Source organism: Laccaria bicolor, genomic scaffold (genome assembly GCF_000143565.1).
Source record: "Laccaria bicolor S238N-H82 LACBIscaffold_20 genomic scaffold, whole genome shotgun sequence".
Classification (NCBI taxonomy): domain Eukaryota; kingdom Fungi; phylum Basidiomycota; class Agaricomycetes; order Agaricales; family Hydnangiaceae; genus Laccaria; species Laccaria bicolor.
In genome coordinates this window covers 651605-671682 of record NW_001889891.1, presented here as the reverse complement: position 1 = coordinate 671682, position 20078 = coordinate 651605, and the positions used below count along the sequence as shown (strand labels likewise).

The 20078-nt window shown below is 45.4% G+C and overlaps 8 protein-coding genes across 8 annotated transcripts; 6 read left to right on the top strand and 2 right to left on the bottom strand.

Moving 5' to 3' along the window:
* Positions 1-10: 10 nt before the first annotated feature.
* Positions 11-622, top strand: LACBIDRAFT_329258 (uncharacterized protein; the record flags this gene model as incomplete). The annotated part of the gene is made up of 1 exon (XM_001883366.1): positions 11-622. The coding sequence occupies one exon, from the start codon at positions 11-13 to the stop codon at positions 620-622; it is 612 nt and encodes a 203-aa protein (XP_001883401.1).
* A 939-nt stretch (positions 623-1561) lies between these two features.
* Positions 1562-1919, top strand: LACBIDRAFT_302313 (uncharacterized protein; the record flags this gene model as incomplete). Its single annotated transcript, XM_001883365.1, has 3 exons — positions 1562-1566; positions 1619-1632; positions 1690-1919. The coding sequence occupies 3 exons, from the start codon at positions 1562-1564 to the stop codon at positions 1917-1919; spliced, it is 249 nt and encodes an 82-aa protein (XP_001883400.1).
* Positions 1920-2889: 970 nt separating this feature from the next.
* Positions 2890-3287, top strand: LACBIDRAFT_302312 (uncharacterized protein). Its single transcript, XM_001883364.1, has 3 exons — positions 2890-3043; positions 3101-3185; positions 3243-3287. The coding sequence occupies exons 1-2, from the start codon at positions 2968-2970 to the stop codon at positions 3172-3174; spliced, it is 150 nt and encodes a 49-aa protein (XP_001883399.1). The 5' UTR covers positions 2890-2967; the 3' UTR covers positions 3175-3185; positions 3243-3287.
* A 1770-nt stretch (positions 3288-5057) lies between these two features.
* Positions 5058-6620, bottom strand: LACBIDRAFT_329257 (uncharacterized protein; the record flags this gene model as incomplete). The annotated part of the gene is made up of 1 exon (XM_001883279.1): positions 5058-6620. The coding sequence occupies one exon, from the start codon at positions 6618-6620 to the stop codon at positions 5058-5060; it is 1563 nt and encodes a 520-aa protein (XP_001883314.1).
* A 458-nt stretch (positions 6621-7078) lies between these two features.
* On the top strand, positions 7079-8141 carry LACBIDRAFT_329256 (uncharacterized protein; the record flags this gene model as incomplete). Its single annotated transcript, XM_001883363.1, is given in 6 exon segments — positions 7079-7150; positions 7211-7223; positions 7255-7279; positions 7731-7914; positions 7973-7991; positions 8011-8141. 6 exon segments carry the CDS (start codon positions 7079-7081, stop codon positions 8139-8141), a joined length of 444 nt encoding a protein of 147 aa, XP_001883398.1.
* Positions 8142-9335: 1194 nt separating this feature from the next.
* On the top strand, positions 9336-9551 carry LACBIDRAFT_302310 (uncharacterized protein; the record flags this gene model as incomplete). Its single annotated transcript, XM_001883362.1, has 1 exon — positions 9336-9551. The coding sequence occupies one exon, from the start codon at positions 9336-9338 to the stop codon at positions 9549-9551; it is 216 nt and encodes a 71-aa protein (XP_001883397.1).
* A 1924-nt stretch (positions 9552-11475) lies between these two features.
* On the top strand, positions 11476-11812 carry LACBIDRAFT_302309 (uncharacterized protein; the record flags this gene model as incomplete). The annotated part of the gene is made up of 3 exons (XM_001883361.1): positions 11476-11485; positions 11535-11748; positions 11806-11812. The coding sequence occupies 3 exons, from the start codon at positions 11476-11478 to the stop codon at positions 11810-11812; spliced, it is 231 nt and encodes a 76-aa protein (XP_001883396.1).
* Positions 11813-11851: 39 nt separating this feature from the next.
* LACBIDRAFT_294752 (proteasome activator subunit 3) lies at positions 11852-13268 on the bottom strand. Its single transcript, XM_001883278.1, has 11 exons — positions 13208-13268; positions 13145-13149; positions 12982-13088; positions 12797-12924; positions 12691-12728; positions 12627-12635; positions 12554-12567; positions 12478-12495; positions 12292-12422; positions 12112-12225; positions 11852-12048 (listed from the first exon to the last, which is right to left on the bottom strand). Exons 3-11 carry the CDS (start codon positions 13061-13063, stop codon positions 12004-12006), a joined length of 579 nt encoding a protein of 192 aa, XP_001883313.1. The 5' UTR covers positions 13064-13088; positions 13145-13149; positions 13208-13268; the 3' UTR covers positions 11852-12003.
* Positions 13269-20078: the final 6810 nt, after the last annotated feature.

Below are 20078 nucleotides of genomic sequence, written 5' to 3'. Positions count from 1 at the left end.
AATCAACTACATGAGCAAGGCAGAAGCTTACAAAAAGCTTTTAATCGAAAATCAGGATGCGCCAACCATTCGAAAGCTCCTGCAATACTGGAACATGCAAGTTTTTCCACAATTCCTCCTCGCTCCCGACTCACAGGATGAAGAAGAAGAAGCACCACATGTCCAGGTTGATGCTGATGAAAACCCAGGTCTCAATTCCATGTTCTGTGGACTGCGTATGGGAGCCGATACTTCTTCAGCTCCCACTTCGAAAAATTCTAGCTCACTCCCACTCCCCCAGACCCTTCCAACCGATGTAGAGTGCGTGAACGCCCACTCAGATGTGGAACGGGCGCCGGATTTGCATCCAAACATGGAAGCGCACACCCCTGCTCCTGTCGTGCCCATCTCCCAATCAATCAATTCACCCTGTGGATGTCGTCGAGTCCCCACGCCAGTTCCCTCAACCTCCGAGGCTGTTGCTGATGTGCCTGCGCCACCTGCTAAAGCTCCCCATGGTCAACGCCCAAAACAGGTTTCGGTTGTTCAAGTTGATGCTGATTCAGGTGCCGGAATACCTGCGGCACTTGCTCGTCCAAGTCAGCAGATGTGTGGTGCAAAATCGAAGGCAAATGCGAAGTAGCTGGGTCCAGCATTGTGAGGGCATCATCGACGAGCAGCCGTTGAATGGTGATTGAGCATGCTGAGCTACTACATCTGTGTTGTATCAATGTCTAGCTACTGCAATTGACTGGATTCACTTGTTTATTGCATTATGGACTGAGTTTTTTACTTATTACTGTTCTTTCACCTATCTAGCTAAGTTTACGAGGAGCGAGAACAGCACTCTGTATCAACTGTATTGCGAGCCTAGCACTCGTCATGACAAATTAAGCTAGATATTATTGCTAAATATGCCCCCATAACCAAGTGGTAACTATAGCCAAGTCAGTAAGCACATCATAACAAAGTAAGTAATCAATAGGTTCAGAGTTCGATTCCCTCTAATAACAATTGTTCAACAGTACAAAGTAACAACATGACTACAAATCCGCAGATTGACTAGTAAGAAAATCACACATTACAATTGAGCTATGAGCTCACTACAAATTTTCGTTTCATTTACAATTGAGTGGTACCTTACAATTGTCCCTTTGCGTTAAAATGGTCACATCTTGTATTATAGTACATTTCTCCTTGATTATAATTGGATTATAATTCGTTCAGGTGGTTACGTGCCTTACCTGCCTTATAAGGCTTCCCGGGTTTTTCTGACATAGCTTCACAATCATACGCGCATCTCATTTGTCAAAACGGTTCAAATCTGTCTGTATTGTATTCCCTTCAAATAAACCTTTGTATAGCTAGTGCACATGTGCAACAACATATGAGACGCATCCTCTCTGTAAGCTCTCCCATGCTATCATCATGCCATCGCGAACTTAAAAGAAATTTCCATGCTTTCCATTAGTGTTATCCCTCTTCCATCTCCCCCCACTTTTATCACTAAGTCAAATGACTGCTCCTCTATCTGACTACCGCATGCACCCACCAATCATCTCAACTCGCTGACTTCACGTACATGAGGTGTTCGTTTTCTGCCTCCTTTCATTGTTCCTTCTTGATCTCAAACCCCCAGGGGACTTTGGACAGGTATTTTCTCCATCCTATGACATGGAACAACTCGTTAACTGATACTAAGCTCCGTAGTACATGCAAGAAACATCAAGATAGTCAAACATTGTATGGTACATCTCACCAATCTCATTCCTGCAGATGTCCAGCTCAGGCTAATTGAGACCAAGACAAACATACATGTTCTTTGCACTCTCGCATCACAGCTTGCAACAACTTCACATGGCCAAACAACCTTCGAGTCAAACTCGCTCTTCCACATCAGGAACGCAGGGAACAGGGGAAACACAGGGGGCATGCGATGACAAAGGAATTAATTTCGGAAGACGCCAAGGGAATCAGGGGCCAGTTTATATTGCATGCTGGAGGCTCCAATGTTCCAACAAGTAAGTTGCTAATCTCGTTCAGGTGTACATAAACTAGGATCTGCTTGTATCGTACCAAATTGAATGTTAAAAATGATTTTCAAATGATTTGAACTATCAGATCTCATCAGATTCAATGATTTTACTAGACAGTTTTCATCATAGCTCAACCGATTTCAGCAGGTGAGTTTATGCCATGTTTGTGAACACAAATGATGTGAGCAGATTTGAGCAGATTCTCATCTGCTATAGTCTGAACATCTGCTGAAATCGGCTTTTGCCAATTTGAGCAGAACTCAGCTGACCTCAACCGCCAGGGTTTTGACTGGGGCTGATGGGTTGGCCTCAAGACTTAGTTGCCTAGCTTCATTCCAGTCAAAGGTCACTGTGATAGATAATGGCAATGATCGTGCAAGGCATAACCATTGATCTAGGAGTTCTGCTTGCATCTCCAATTCCTTCTTAGTCAGACAGAAGCAGAGCAATATGGAGCTCCATAGCTTGGGCGTAGAATGTGCCATAACATGCCAAGCATGACAAATACTGCTAATGACGAAAGGCGTCGTTACTGGCAGTTTCTTCTCCCGTCTTTCTGGGAGGCGGCCATGATGATAGGCAAGAAAAAATATGAAAGCACATATCTCAAGAGGCAGATTAAAGAAAGGGAGTTTTGAATTGCCAGTGCACAGAGTTTGCAAAGATCATCGTTTGTTGTCCAATCGACTGATTTCAGCGTCCAGATCATATATAGCAGTTGCATTCGCAGAAAAACCCATTTTAAGTCTATGAATGAGAAGTCCTAGTCAGTGTGCAATGTTAGGCAAATGTCAACAGCATACCAGTGTTGGTAGAGACAGGGTGCGTTGTTTGTTCATTCATGCTACACAGTGTTACAGGCGCACTGAAGTCTGACTCCTCCGATATCAACCCATTTCTCCTCCAGACCACACCAGAAACCCCCTTGAGCAACTAACAAGACACTGGCTTAATGAACGACACACCCCTGACATCTTACAGAGCTCCTCAGTGGGAGATGCTGGACCATCTTAAGACTCAAGCGCCAGGTGTGTGGGCCTTCATCCACCTCCTTCGCGGTGACCCTCCTTCTTACGATGAAAAAGACATTCGGATTATGCTCATGCAGGTGGAATTTGAATGTGTCAAGTTTATTGTGAGTATGTCCGTACGAGCCTGAAGTTGTTCAAGGTGGGTTTTACTTCTCTATCTTTGCAATCGTTGCTACTACTCAAACTGATTGGGAAGATGTAGAAATGTGTTCTGAAGATAGAGAAATACACCCAGTTCGTCACCCCCAACACTGATGTGCAAAGTGAGAGGGACCACCTGAGTTGGTATGCCCTTGCCTTCTTCCCGTGTCCTCCTGTGCTAATCAACGACTCTCTAGACACACGAAAATAACAGACCAGCACTTTTACCTATCTGTCCTACAAAGCCTGCTAGAGGCCCAAGCACACTTGGACGATACACTACCCTTCCATGGGTTCGTACCTTCCCTTTCTTCGTTTCTTCCATTCTTCTCGTTTCCCTCGTTTCCTCATGCCTCCTGCCCTCCCTCCCTTTCTTCCTCCCTATCTTCCTCTATTCTTCCCTTCCCTTCCTTCCTTCCTCTCTTTTCCTTCCCTACCATCACCTGACTTCCTTACTCTCTTAAATCCTTCCCTTCCCTTTTTCCTTCCTTCCCCCCTCCTTCCTTCCCCCCTCCTTCCCCTTCGTTCTTCCCATTACCTCCTCTTCCCCCCTCCTTTACCTTCTACTCCTTGCCTCTCTTCCTTCCTACCCTTCCCCTTCATTTCTCTTTCCCTTCTTCCTTTTACCTTCCCACCATCCCTTCTCCCTGCTTCGCTCACCCTTCCCTCTCTTTGTTTCTGACTTCCTCCCTTTCTCTTCTTTCTCCCTTTCTCTTCTTTCTCCCTTTCTCTTTTTTCTTTGTTTCTCTTCTTACTAACCCTTCTCTTCTTACTCCCTTCCTTTCTCTTACTTGCTTGCTCCCTGCCGGCCTTCCTCTTTTCCTCTTCCCCCCTTCTTCCTTGCCCCCCTTCTCCACTCCAAGTCTTCCCCCCTTCCCTCTCCTCCTTTCTCTCTTCCCTTCCTCTCTTTCATCCTTTCCTCCCTCTCTTTCTTCTCCATCCCTTCCTCTACCTCTTTTCTCTTTTTCTCTTTCTCTCTTTTTCTCTTTTCCTCTTTTCCTCTTTTCCCTCTTCTCTTTCTCTTTCTCTTTCTCTTTCTCTTTCTCTTTCTCTTTCTCTTTCTCTTTCTCTTTCTCTTTCTCTTTCTCTTTCTCTTTCTCTTTCTCTTTCTCTTTCTCTTTCTCTTTCTCTTACTCTTTCTCTTTCTCTTTCTCTTTCTCTTTCTCTTTCTCTTTCTCTTTCTCTTTCATTCCCTCCTTCCTCTCTCCTCATTTCTTCCCTCCCTTCCTCCCATGCTTCCATTGTCATGGAGATCCTCACTCCCCCCTTCCCTCCTTCTTCTCTCTTCCCCTTCCTCCTGCCTCCCATCTTTCTTTTCTCCCTTTCCTTCACCCCTTGCCCCTCTCCTCCTTCCATCTTCCCATCCTTCCTTCCTTCTCCCCCCTCCCTTTTCCAAATGACCCTTCTTCCTTCCTAATTGCTTTACCCAAGCTAATACGGTACACCACCAGTAACAGAACAAGACAAATCACGTCCTGTCTTTGTACACGCATTGACAAAGTTTCCACGGATCTCGTTGCCGGAGTAAGCTTCTTTCCCTTCCGCTCCTACCTCCCTACCTTGCGTTCACCTTTGAGACTCGCTTATGCTCATGCCATTACACAGCGGCGCGACGCTAGACATGGAAAAGAGGCATATCTCACTTACGCCGTACTCTGTTGTGGAACAGCTCATTGCAAGGGGGGAGGTTAAACTCATCTATTGTAAATTACCATTATGTACTTCAATTTGTGCATACATGAACAGCTTATTTTCCTGCCTGTTGTGAGTAATAAATATTTGTATTCAGTGTTTTGCACTGACAACTACTGACGAAAGGATAGACATGTTTGACCTATATACTTTCATAAGGAAATCATTGATGTTTGTCTCAATCAACAAGCTTAAACGCCAAATGCATGCCCTCCTTGCGCAATTCCTTCACAATGACAGACTGTTCCATCTCTGTGACCAATTTCGGCAAATCAGTAATGAACAGGCTGAACTCTTGAAGTCGCTCAGCACCAGCATCAGAGTGGAGACCAGCATTCCACCTAGCTAGAAGCACTTTTTCCAAGGTGTCAACCTCAACACTATTCCCTGAGCCCACATTTCTGGGTTTCATGATGGTTTGCAATTCGAGAAATTCAAGTCGACCCCGGTATGTAAAATTTGTCAAATGTGGCAACGGTAAACTGCCCGATGTCGTGTTGGGAGTGCTGAAATAGTTGAAAAACCTCTGAGGCCAATGGTGTGGAGATGAAGTCCATAAATTTGATTGGATATCAATCTCCAAGTGTGACAGGTTGGGGAGTGCATTGAATAGCTTCCACATCAACTCTTCCTCTGGTGGGACATAATTGATGATAGACAAGTGCTTCAGAGCCACACCTGAGTGTGTAAGAAATGCCTTGAAAGCCTCTACTTTGACACTGCCTCCCAGAGAAAGGGTGATAGATACAAGTGACGGTGTCACTAAACACCCCAGCAAATGTTTCGGTTGGCTAGATGAAATCTCGAGTGATACAAGCTTTGAAAGATGGACGAAGCTGCGCGAAGTGTCTGGTGCAATGAACAAAGACTGTTGCCTATAAATTTTGAGATCAGTACATTGGCTGAAGAAGGCTTCTGAGGGCACATAACCCCAAAAACCCAGTTCCTCCAATTGGTGAAGCAGAAGCTCCACATTTTCATCGTCGATCATTACAGTGCGAAGCTTCGGTGCATCACGAAATGTTGTAGAAAATGGTGGCCTTGACCGTGACCATGAATCCACCCCTTCAGTGTCAGTGCACAAGTCAAGTGATTTGAGGTTTGGACAGTGACCCATTCCGGATGCGAAAATCTTGGTCCAGTAAAAGGGGAGGAAAAGATCGAGTGACTCCCACTGATGAGAACGAGAGGTGACGACTGAGGTGACAGCTGCTACAGCTGCTAAGCATTCCTCACTCTGACTATTGAAAGATTCATCATTGTCTGAAGCTTCATCGTCCCCACTTGAAGCTTCAGCAACTTCAAGCTCATCCCGATCAAAGGCCATTATGATAGATAATGGCAATGCCTGTGCAAGTTGCAACCATTGATCAAGGAGTTTTGCCTGAATCTCGGAATGATCCTTGACATATGGCCACACGCAAAGTGATACAGAACACCATAGCTTGGGCACTGAATGTGCCATGACACGCCAGCCATGACAAACAGCACTGATAACAAAAGGTGTCGTCACCAGCGGAATCTTCTCTGAGTCCTGCCGTTCTGGGAGGCGGCCTTTGTGACAAGCAAGTGAAAATATGGCAATGCACAATTCAAGTGGTAGACAGAAAAAGGGGAGATTGGAATTGCACTGGGTTCGCAATGATATCTGCTTGTCGCGTAGGTCTCGTATAATGTTTTCGATGCCATTCACTTCAGCTTCCAGTTCATGGATAGTGGCTGCATTCACAGAAAAAGACATTTTGAGTCTAGGAATGGGAATTCAGCATGCGAGGTTGGGCAAAAGAATGGTTCTGTCAATGGCATACCAGTGTTGAGCTAGAGGTATAGAAAACTTGTAGAAAACGCGAAGATAAAGCGCATTGTTTGTTCATGCTGCCACCACCAATCAACCAAGTGCCCTCCTCGGAGTCCTCAACTCCTCCAATGATATCAACCCATTTGTCCTCCAGACCACACCCAAAACCCCCCTTGAGCAACTAACAAGGCTTTGGATTGACGAACGACACGCCCTCAACATCTGACACACGCAGGAAGAGCTGCTCAGCGGGATGCTCAACCATCTCAGGAGGCAGGAGCGTGGGCCTTGATGCATGTTTATATATTGCGTGTGGATATAAGATGAACGACGGATAGTCAGAAGCCATTCACCTCCTTCGTGGTCACCATTCTTTGTGTGACGAAGAACTTATCTGGATCATGCTTGTGCAGGCAAAAATTGAACGTGTCAAGTTTATTGTGAGATCGTACATCTGTACGAGGTTGTTGAAGGTGTGTCTTACTTTCCTGTCTTTGTGTCGTTGCTGATACTGAATCTGATTGGGAAGATAGAGGAATACGCCGAGTTCGTCACATCCAACATTGATGCTTGACAGTGGTTGAGAAGGACCACACGAGTTGGTACGTCATCATCTTCTTCCCCTTCTTTTTCATGTCCTCTCCTGCTGATCAATGCCTCTCTAGACACGCTAAAGTAACAGACCCACATTTTTACCTCTCTGTCCTACAAGCCTGCCAGAAGCCCAAGCACTCTTGGACAATACACATGTGTTTGTCCCTTCCCTTTCTTTGTTTCTTTGTTTTTTTTCTTTTCTTTTCTCATTTCCCACCACACTTCATGTCTCCTTCCTTCCTTTCTCCCTTTCCCTTCCCCGTTGTTCCCTAACTTCCTCACCCTCTCAATCTTTCCCCTCCTTTTTCTTCTCCTCCCTTTCCCTCCTCTTCCACCTTCTCTCCCTTTTCTTTCCTTTTCTTTTTTTCTTTCTTCCCTTCTCCATCATTTCCCTTTCCTGTCTTCTTTTTTCCTTCCCCCCTCACTCCCATTTCTTGCCCTCTGCTCTGCTCTCTTCAGTTTGGACTTTGAAATTGATACTCTGTCAGACAAGATTGCCCTCCTCAGTTGCGAATCATTAGACAACATGCATAGCCAAGGTGTGGTCATCCCCATCACTCCTTGTACTCAATCACAACTCTCCAATCGGTTCTGCCACATGGAACGCAAGAAACTTCTACGTCTTTACAAGGCCTTGATAAGGGTGCGTGAAGGGAGGATGGCTGATGTTTTCTTCGGCACTTGCACATACTGCACTCCAGGGGGGGATCACACTGTCAGGTGTGAACGTTGTGTATAGCCTATGACCTCATTCCTCCCTCCGCCATGATGACTAGATCCTTAGAGGAAAATGAATGGCCCTCCACGTCTCTTGTCCCTCTCTTCGTCTTGCTCGGATACACCATCGCAACCACTCAAACAACCTTCTAAAGACTCCCCGCATGCGCCGTCATCCAGCACTCACAATTTTCACTAGCCCTTCCTTCGATCTGCTATGAAACGATGTCAGGGACAAGTATACAGGTCGCTGCAGTTAATCCCTTGGTTCTCATCAGAGAACCTGCTGGGTACTACTATCCGTCATTCTGATGTAGTAGGAAGCGTGTAGTAGGAAGCATGCAGCTGGCAATCAAGCATGGTGAATTGAATTTCTGGTACAAGAGGTTAGAAATGTACTGAAGGTCAAAGAAGCTGCTGCGTGATTTCAATTATCAAGTAGCATCCAATTTCGCTGATTCATTGTGCACGGTTTTTGTCGAATCGACTTGCGAAGTCAGTGCTTCTCCCTACAGAACATCTACGGAATTACTTTCCATGTTCTCTTGAGTGTATCAGGTGCACCAGCTGCTGTACACCATGTCAATGAACAATGACACGGCAGGCAGGGAATAATTTCTATTTATTAAACTTTCACTCAAATTCAAAAAACAAAACGTGAACTGAAATTGGAAGATTTCCATTGACCGAGACAGGGGTCGAACCTGCAATCTCCTGATTTCGCATTATTGTAGTCAGACGCGATGCCATTTCGCCACACAGCCATATTGATCTGCTCTTGACACATGTTAGGGGAATCCATTTTCATCTCATTTTCATCTTCATTTGATTAGGCTCGTGACCAACCGTTTCTTTCAAACTCCGCAGGCTACGTTCAGAAATGGCTGGGCCGAACGGATTGAGTCTTGTCGAGGTCACATTTTGTGACACGGGACTTAGTGAAATTTCATTGTGTCGACCGTCATCTGCCTGCATCCTCATCACTCCTGTTCCTCGTCGTCCATCCAGCCTACATCGCGTTCACCCTTGTCACTATCCGACTCATTTGTATCATCAAATTCTTCATCTTCAACCACAATCTCGTCCATACGTCGAAACCGCGGTCAGCAAGAGGTGAAAAGCGTGCATCACAGCTTGGAGATGGAGATGCAAGTGGGGTGAACGAAGATCAACCAAAACGACGACGCACCTCGAACATTCCTCCCACACCTGGCCCGGACCCTCAAGTTCTCGTCGCCCATCACCCTCAAGTTCTCCTCTCACGTTACCAGCTCCATCGACTCCCTTTCCATATCATCATGCTCAACTTCCAACAACTATGTCTTTGAGTCCATTATCCAATATCATATGCGGCACTCACGACTCCTCTGCCCAATTACATCAACTACCTTGAATGCAGTACCCACCACCTGTTCATATCCTATTCCTTCTTATTATCCCACTAATACCCCGTCTTCTTCTTCTTCTCGTCAACCACAAAATCCATTATTATACCCTTATCCGTATCCTAGAAATCCTCCGCCACCACCTCCGCCGCCGCCAAGTACCGAATTCTTTGTATGATTGTATCGTCTCAGTTCTTTTTGTTTTCAAAATCTATGCCATTCACGTTTACAAGTACATTCCATTAAATTATGTGCCTTCAGCATTCTTTTTCGAAGGTGTGTGGCCATCTTATTTCGAAATTTTGGCACAAAACGCGAAATTTCACTAAGTGTTGTGTCACACGTTGGGACCTCGACAAATCTGGCTCCGTTCCGCCCAGTCCTTCGGTGGTGATCTTGCCTTTCACTCTCCGCCTGATGTTTGAAGCCACAACAAAGTCACAACATGGGACAAACACAGTGTGATCACCACCGAACGAACTGGTAGCGAGTCTATCATTTGATGGCTGACAAATTCGGTCACACACCAAATTGGGCAACAACGCCAACCCACAGTCCATTGTTATAGTTTTTATGTACAACACAGTAAGTATCCTACTGTCAGCTATAGTATGTATTTCTTTTCATTTTCTATTTCACAAAAATCATGCATATTTATTTTATTCATGTAAATTACATACAACCAATCTTCATTTAAATTACCTACTTGTTGGTTTGGCACCCATAGGCTGCTGTGGAACCTATAGAAAAACCTATGGCATAGCTTGATGGGTAAGGAACAGGAAACTTTGTTATTTTTCCTTGAAACATTTCTGTAAGAAATAATTTTGGACAGCAACAGAAACCTGACTACATTCCAACTACATTTAATAAACATGTATTTATGGGGAGCAAATAGATACATGGACACTTCAGCTGCTTTGGAGCCAATCCAGCATTGGGAGGGAGCAAGGAACAGGCAATGACAATTGAGCGAGCGCCGAGAAATTCATACTGCGCTGGAAGACCCCGGCATACTCCGGACATGCCATCAAATAAATGGATTCTCGTTACCGGACAGACCTTACTAGTTTACTAGTACTGTTGGTTGACACAGTCACTATGTAATAGTAGTGATACGACCTCTTCAGCTCGAACTCTACAAAACACGAACACGAATTATATCGAAGATGGAAAATAGCGCTTCTGATCGATGACAGGCGTGGAAGGCCGCCATTGCTCAGAATTGTCTCTCGCGCCTTATAAATGAATTCCGGACTAGAACTGGCATCGTGGTCGTTTTCTCCGAGTCTTGGTACCTTGCCCATAACGGATCGCCCCTCAGCCAACGAAGAGCATACGACCACTGGCGACGGGCCCAACCGCGAACGTCCCACCGCGGCTGCACCGATGACATCATCAGTATCGAGAGACCAGCCAGTGCCTTCAACAAACCAAGAACACCCCATATCATCAACTTCCACATTTATGGCTCGTCACCCACAGCAGCCCGCTAATTCTACACAAGGAGAGAACCCACCCCCAGTTTTACCTATTCTTGCTTTGTCAAATGTCCCCCCAGCAACGTCCTCCTCTACGGTCGAAGAAAAAGACATCGCAGATGACGAGGAAGAAGCACATCCACGCCCATTTACCGGCCCCTCCCTCCCCGCCGACATCGAGCCACAGCGATCCGTGACGCTTGATGGGCCGCGCGGAGCTTCGACACGTCAGCCTCGGTCAGGCATTGACTGGATAGTCCCCGTGGACGAAAAGGTTCACACTCTCACAACCGTGTCCTCTAATTTCCTCTTTACTTATCCCGGTTTCATAACAGACCTTTCGACAAAAAGCCATCGGGGAACAACTGGATCCTACACTCATAACAGCCATTTCAGAGCGAGACAGGTGTGCGCTCAATGCGAAGATGGCGGGGTACGCACTCAACGCGGCGATTGGGCTTCAAGTCCTTTTGGGGTCTTTGACGACGGGGTTGGCGGCTGTGACGAGTGGGCGGCAGGTGCTCTTCCTTTCCTTCTTTCCTTCCTTCCTGTCGTCATCGAAATGGTCGTTGAACTGATTTGGAGCGCATATATGCACTTATATAGACGGCGATTGCGACTATGGTCTTGGGTACGTTTTAACATGCATATATGCGTTCTGATTTATTTTACATACATAGGCGGACTATCGACCATCGTCGCTTCGTACCTTGCTCGAGCCCGGGGTTCCAACGAACCCGAACTGTCCATTGCGCGATTGAAAGACCTGGAACAGTTCATCTGCGAATGCGAGGCGTTCAAGATGGACAATGGGCATGTGTATGGGGACAAGTTTGATTCAGCATTGGAGGACTTTAGAGCACGGTTTGAGGAACTTTTGGGGAATGTGAATGGGTGAGCGCTTCGTCATGTTTGTTTTTTGAGTGCTGCTGTTTTTTTTCTGATTTGGAGGCACTAGAGAACGTCGACTTGCTCCGCCTGTGTGACACTGTACGAATGGGACATTGACATTGTTCGCTTTACATAACTTTATTTTACATTTGTACTTCCCTCGTCGCATCCAGCATAGCATTTGTAGCATGTTTCCATCCATCCTTGTAATTTACATTCCGGCCGCCTTCGCGCATAATACCACCCAAATGTACCCGCTCATGATGAATAATCACCCCCATGGTTCGCCTTTGGCACGCGAATCTATCAGCCAAATCAGGTAAGAAAAACAAGTAAGCATCACTTCGGTCAATTGATCAAACTCGCCTTTGAAATGTTCTTCTGAATCACATCAACCAAAATCGCATATTCATTCCGAATCTCCCTCAACCGTTCCCTCGCAATGTATATTTGGCGTTTATCGTGTTCTTCTAGAGCACGCTGCGCAGTGCGATTTTTTTTTCTTTTTCAAACGCATCATTTTAAGGGCAAGAGAACTTGACGAACGGCATAATCTTTAACATTCGGGTATTTACACAACTTTGAGCAGATCCTCGCGTGGTCGAGGTGGTGATCGAGTGCTGCGCTGCGGAATATTGTGGCTGATTTGTCGGCGATAAGGATCTGGTCGAGGACCTCTGGGAGAGGGGATGAGTTGTGAGGAATTGTGAGATGGGAGGAAGGTATACGTACTTTCTTGGACTTGGACACCTGTATTGTTATAGACTTGAGATTGGGAGGAACAAATTGGAAGCCGGCGGGGACATACCAAAGTTGTCGCCACTGGGGAAGACAGCGTGTTTATTTGAATTAGAAAAATCAAAGAAATGCAGACGACAAACTCTTCAATCCTAAAGTGAAAGATCTGACATCTCCCTCAAAAAAAAGGGGGGGCGAAGGACGTACTGGGGTATCGTTAATATGATCCACACTTCCACTTGTTCCTAAACGTTCAAGTTCAAATGGGATCAATCATTGAGTCAGAAATGAAAGTAAACAAAAAACCACGCACGGAAAGAAGCATCATTTCCTCGACCTGCTTCGATATCACCTCATGTATCTTCTGAATTCTGGGGTTATCGTAGACGAGGCCAGGGTGTTTCGCATATTTCGTGTCGTTGACGTGCACAGTGTCCTCCTCTTTTTCAAATATTCAATGCCTCAGAGCATTGGGTTGTAAGGGGGATGTGTGCATACCCGAAGGGGTTAAATACACCGTCGTATCTGTATTTCCCGTCAGATTTGATAGGGAGAATGGGGAAGAGGGATCGGCGTCCATTGATTGAATTATTTCTTGAAGTTCGCTGTAAGGCGTGTCGCCTTTTCAAGTTGTGAGTGTTGGATTTGGGGTGGTACGTACAATATCTGGTTATCCGTTTGCGAATTGTTAGTGAGATGCTAGAGGTGATGGGCCGTGTAGTACCTTGCTAGGAAACACGCGAAATACGACATCTTCCCCCTTTCCGCTGCATCTTCGTAGAATTTCTGGGTTGAGGAGTGTGTAATGTTGAGTTCCTTCCTTCCTTGTGTAAAAGTCCAAGAGAACGCACCTTTACTTTGGTGTCGAGCTCTTTCTCCATGTACGTTGTAGAGTAGATTGGGAATACTTAGAGCGTGGTATCATGTATGACGAATGACAATCACAATCAGGGCGATCAACTAGACCAAATAACCGGTCTCCTGACAGTGAAAAGTCTAGTGTTGCCGCAAGCCAAGGTCGAGGCTGGTCGAGGTGGCTCACCAGGGTGGCTCGAGGCTCCTCGAGCTGAAAAACAATCAAACTCCAATCAGCTGTAGGTAACCTCGGCTTGCAGCAAACAAGAACTAAGGAAGGTGAGGTGATGGTGGAAGAAGAGATGACACCTCAGGCCTCAGGCCTTGTCATGGTAATGGTAATAATTTCAAGTTGACTAAGGTAGACGACAACCATACACAACCCTCTGTGACGTGACATAACGCTCCTTTTTTGGCAAACAGAAATGAGAAAAGTCGAAGAAAAGGCCATAACAATTCTGTGCATAAAGTTAGGGAAAATCGACGACCATAGAACTATTAGAATTAGTGCTCTAAAGATATATACAAATTTATAAAGTAGGAGAATGAAAATTGGGGGAGGAGATACAAAAATACTATGGTAGGTTCCTGAAGCTCAGATTGACCGTCAAAAGCCTTCGTCGCATCGAAGTTTCGATCCAAAATTGACTATAATGAATTCCTAAAGGTTTCATATCTTGCGGGGGTTGTTGTTCTCTGATATTTGTTAGTTAAGACACGTCCTTGAGTAATTGAACACCCAGAAATAGAATCCCCTCATTCTCCTTTGCAGTTTTAGTGGAAATCTACCCAGAGGGGTAGATAACACTGCTCACAAGACGAACCAACAGAAATAAACCACGTCTATGATTCTGGAGGTTCTAGAGGGAAAGTATGGGTACAGGAGAGTAAGATGCATATGGGAAGATGGTGGTAAGAGTCCAAGCGCGGAAGCGCACAGGAAGAAGTAGAAATACGAAAGAGAAGCAACAAGTCCAAACAATGGTAACAGGTCCAAATAAGAGTAATCCGGGACCAGGATTACACCCTCCCCTGCTTTAAAAAGAAAAAGAGAGGAAAAAAAGAAAAATGTTAGTAATAATATAAGTAAATCCAAGCACCGGGTGCATCAAAACCCAATGGGAAAAAGCTACCAGCTGGCAAGGTGGAAAGAAATCTACTTAAAAAATCAAGAAGATCCATTCCGCGAGGCCAGCCATATGTCGAGAGCTTCACAATCTTCTAGTTCAGAACCAGGTAGCCATTCATCATGTTCTTTACCGAAGCCGCGCCAGCAGACTAGGTATTGATAACCTCGTCCGCGATGGCGTGCATCCAATATTCTGTCGATATATTGTTCTTCATTCCCATCCTCAGTGATTATAGGAGCCGGTTCTTCAAAATGACGGGATGGGAATTGTTCTGTATCTGATTCGATGTACGGAATCACTTGTGACATGTGGAATGTAGGGAAAATATTCGTCGAATTAGGAAGATCAAGGGTAACTGTTGAGTGTTCCTCGTCGACATCAGTGATTGTGTAAGGGCCATCGTAATGTGAGAAGTTTCGGCTGCAGGTTCAATCCTGGCCCATGGCAAAGCTGGTTGTGGGACCGTGGGAATGAATACTGTTAGTTGCAAGGGGGTAGACCCTTGGGGTGGCCTATATGAGCACTCCCACTTTGGAAACCCCATGAGGAACTCCAGGACTATGGGATTGGGACCAGGTCTGTACGAGGGGGCAAAGTTCCAGAGATAGGGAGGGTGTAATCATGGCATGATTACTACAGTTCCCATACTGTATCATATATAGGATGCACTGGCTGAGAATATAACTTCTCAGTTATTCTGCCTTTTGGCTTAGGTGGTCCTTTGTGCATTCTAGGGACTGCTTACATTAGTTTGGACTTGTTGCTTCTCTTTCGTATTTCTACTTCTTCCTGTGCGCTTCCGCGCTTGGACTCTTACCACCATCTTCCCATACACATCTTACTCTCCTGTACCCATACTTTCCCTCTAGAACCTCCAGAATCATAGACGTGGTTTATTTCTGTTGGTTCGTCTTGTGAGCAGATGCCCCTGCCATCCACCAACGTCGAGTGACTGCGGCGCTAAGGATGCTGATTGGGAAAATTTGTCATATATATTTGGATGACATCGTAATATGGTCAAACTCTCTAGAAGAACATGAATGTAATGTCTGGACTGTGCTGGAAGCACTGCGTGCAGCACGCTTGTATGTAAACCCTGATAAAACACATTTGTTTTGCACCGAGATTGATTTCCTGGGGCACCACATAAGTGTACGCGGTATCGAAGCTGATAACAAAAAAGTTGAAAAGGTCCTCAACTGGCCTGTACCAAAATCAGCTACAGAAGTTAGAGGTTTTCTGGGCCTTGTCCATTACATCACTGCATTTTTGCCATCGCTTGCTGATCATACTGGCGTACTCTCCGAACTGATGACGAAACATTCCGAATGGAACTTTCCACGTTGGGCGCCTAGACATCAAAAAGCTTTCGACGCAATAAAGCAAATTGTAACGAGCCGGGATTGTCTGACAACAATTGACTTTTCCAAAATGCCAGAGTACAAAATATTTGTAACAACAGACGCAAGTGACAAGTGTTCCGGCGCAGTGCTATCCTTCAGACCGTCTTGGGAAAATGCGCGGCCAGTAGCATTTGACTCAATGACATTCAAAAACGCTGAACTGAATTATCCGGTACACGAAAAGGAGTTGCTTGCAATAATACGTGCACTCAAAAAATGGTGCATTGACTTGTTAGGGTCGCCTTTCTTCATCTACACAGATCATAAAACATTGGAAAATTTTAACGTTCAGAAAGACCTGTCACGACGACAAGTGCGCTGGATGGAATTTATGTCCCAGTTCGACGCTAAGGTCATCTACATCAAGGGAGAGGACAATACAGTTGCAGATGCCCTTTCCCGCTTACCTTCTCCACAATCTCTGACTGATTCTGAAAATACTGTGCAGCATCCCTACAACTTCTGTGACGATGATGAAGGCGAGGCAACAATTGCAAGTGTAACCTTCCCGCGCTTGTGTGGTCCATGGGAATCCGCGACTTGCTTGGCGTCACGTGAACCTATACTTCCGGCAATCGGCGCCACCTTGGAGATAACTGCAGATAAATCCTTTTTAGATGCTGTCAGATTGGGTTATGCAGATGATGCATGGTGTAAAACACTACCTGCTGCTGCCGTCAGTTGGCCTGAGTTGGTTTTCCGCAATGGCTTATGGTATGTGGAGAGAGATCATACCAATGTCAAACAACCTCTGTGAATTAATATGCAGTTGACAGTTTCAGTTTCACGCCCGTCAATTTGTGCAAGGCTTTCCAAAATCTCGAGACGAAGAGTTTGTCTCAGTCGGAAATGATTTCAGATGGCAAGCCATTTTCGCAATACCAACGATCAAAAAATAGATATGCCAGATCTTCAGCAGTAATATCGGTCCGAGACGGTACTAACTGTATATCACTGCCCAGACGATCAGTGAAGGTGATAATAGAGTTTTTCCCGTTGTCTTCTGGAAGCAGACCAATAAAGTCAATCGCTACAGAGTCACCCTGTTGATCAGGGATTGGTAATGGGTGAAGAGGGCCATAAGGTTTAATTGTCAATGATTTGTTGCGCTGGCAATCGGGACAAGAAGGCACATAGCCTTGCTCGAGATCACGACGCATGTTAGGCCAATAGTATGCATTCCTAAGAGAACCGTACGTTTTGTAACATCCAAAATGGCCAATCAAGTCGTGTGCGAGCATGAACAGGGTTTCACGGAGGTTGTTTGACCTTGGTATGATCAATCTCTCTCCAACATACCATAAGCCATCACGGAAAACCAACTCGGGCCAACTGACAGCAGCAGCAGGTAGTGTTTTACACCACACGTCATCTGCATAACCCGATCTGACAGCATCTAAAACAACTTTTTTGTTATCAGCTTCGATACCATGTACACTTATGTGGTGCCCCAGGAAATCAATCTCAGTGCAAAACAAATGTGTTTTATCAGGGTTTACATACAAGCGTGCTGCACGCAGTGCTTCCAGCACAGTCCAGACATTACATTCATGTTCTTCTAGAGAGTTTGACCATATTACGATGTCATCCAAATATATATGACAAATTTTCCCAATCAGCGTCCTTAGCGCCGCAGGCACTCGACGTTGGTGGATGGCAGGGGCATTTTTCAAACCCATTGGAATTACCAGCCATTCGTAGAGGCCCAAGGGAGTGTTTACCGCTGTTAAATGTACATGATCCGGATGCATCCTCGTCTGGAAAAAACTGTTTGTCATATCAATTGTACCCCAGATCTGTCCTTTTGCACAATCATTTAGGATATCATCAATGCGGGGTAAGGGGTGACTATCTGTGACAGTGTTTTCATTAAGCTGCCGGTAATCATTTACCCAATGCGGCAATATGTTGGGGTTTGCCTTCAGCACAATAAATGCGGGCAAAGCACACGGAGAAGAAGAAGGCCTAATGTGGCCTGCGTCCAAATGTTGTTGAATTAAAATCTGCCAGGCCTGTTTGTATTTCCGCGGTGATGGATACGAGCGTGATTTAATAGTCTTTTTAGCATTTTTGATTTGAATTTCAGCGACAATATCTCGAGGTAATTCGTCGGCGTGAGGAATAGGTTCAAAAATCTCCTTGTATTCTGTTTTCAAAGCAGTTTCACGTGTCGCCAGTTGTTCCTGTGCAACAAGAACATTGATACGATCACGGACAGCACCGGCGACGTCAAAGTCTTTGACGTGTTCTGGTTGTAGTTTTTTATTCTTTAATCGATCATGGCATACTAACATCAGTTCCGCAAGTGCCAATTTCTTATCTGCCTTTGTTATCTTTATTTGTTCATGCAGACGAGGTTTGGGAGGTGGCGGCGGTACAATGTCAGGGGGGTTCAACAAGTCATATGAATTCCTTTTATCTATACATGTCCGTGCAGCGTGATCCGTAACAATAAAATTCCGTTCGAGCCAAGGGAGGCCCAGAATAATCGGCAAACAGAGTCCAGGTGTAACAAGAGCTTTTACGACACGAGAAGTCCATGCAGAGTCCAATGATGAGAGTGCGAGTTTAACATAAAAATACAGTTCGGTTTTCTTCTTCTTTCCATTGCTAAAGGCGACGTCGACTAATTCCGGTTTGTTCAATTTATACTGCTTCAGTCCCAGGCGTTCGACGAGTTCAGGGCGGATGAGCACGAGGTGTGCACCGTTGTCAATGAGAGCGCGCGTTTTCACTGCAAAGTCATTCGTCAGACTGTTGATTTGACAATTCCAGATTAAATGTTTGCTTCGGATAGACGTGTTACTCACATCACGGTGCGACACATCCCAGTCCTCATCAGAGTCCGACGCGTAATCGCCGGGCGAGTTTGGGAGAACTGCCGCTGTGGCAGACAGGTCATCGTCAGAGTCGACCTCCTCGATCGAGGCGGCGGTGGCGGCAACTGGTTTGGCGGTATGCTTAGCTACCGCCTTAGCCTTCTTGGCAGCTAGCGTGAATGCGACGGTAAGTGTTTTGTAGTTCTTGCCAGAGGGGAAACCATCAGGGCATGATTGAGAACAATGATCACAGTAGAAACGACAACATTTGGTGCAGCCATCGTGTTCATTCAGGAGTGCTCGTTCATCATCGGTGAGAGGGGGAAGCTTGACGAATGAAGAGCTGGAAGAGTTGGCAGACGTCGAGTTTGATTGGGATGTGTTTGCCCGATGGGACGAACCACGCAAGACATCAGTCTTCGTGTTCTGATGTTTCGCCTGGGAGTCGATAGTCTCTTCAATGAGTTCATGAGCTCTTTTGTTTTCGACTGCTCGAGCCTCGTCGATGATGTGGACAGAGTTGATCCACGGTTTGAGTGCCTTCTCCTTGCGCGCCTCACTGTTTTTGAGACGCGCACGTAGCTCGTCATCTAGGTGGACCTCAAGGTGATTATGGAGAGTGGTGTCGTCGAAGAATGAGGTGGTTCCCCGAAGGAGGCAGTTCAACTTGAGGAGTTGTTGGGACCAATTCCAGAAGGAAGTCTTTGACGACGTGAGAGTAGAGGTAAGGATCTTATTCCTGATCTGATCCTCCCAATCCTGATGCAAGTAGTTAGCCCGCGTTTCAGACATGAAGGCAGGGAACTTGAGCGCGACAAGTCGCGCACGTTCAGTCACTAGTGGCTACCACTATTTATGATTAATCTATGACAACTGTCCAAGAGCCATTGTGTATAATGCCACAGGTTTTATGAAAGGCATCTCATTAGGATTGCCCACCTATTTCATTCAATTTGTCACTAGGCAAGGATAATGAGATATCATGGGGATATTTCATTAGGCTCTTTGGCCCTTTCATTATCATTTCTGAGACTTTTCATTAGGATATTTCATTAGGCTGCTTCGCTTTTTCATTACCATTTCATAGAATTTTCATTAGGATATTTGATTAGGCTCCTTGGCACTTTCATTACCATTTCTTAGAATTTTCATTAGGATATTTCATTAGGCTCCTGCGCTTTTTCATTATCATTTCTTAGAATTCTCATTAGGATATTTCATTAGGCTCCTGCGCTTTTTCATTATCATTTCTTAGAATTTTCATTAGGATATTTCATTAGGCTGCTTCGCGTTTTCATTACCATTTCATAGAATTTTCATTAGGATATTTCATTAGGCTCCTTGGCACTTTCATTACCATTTCATAGATTTTCATTAGGATATTTCAT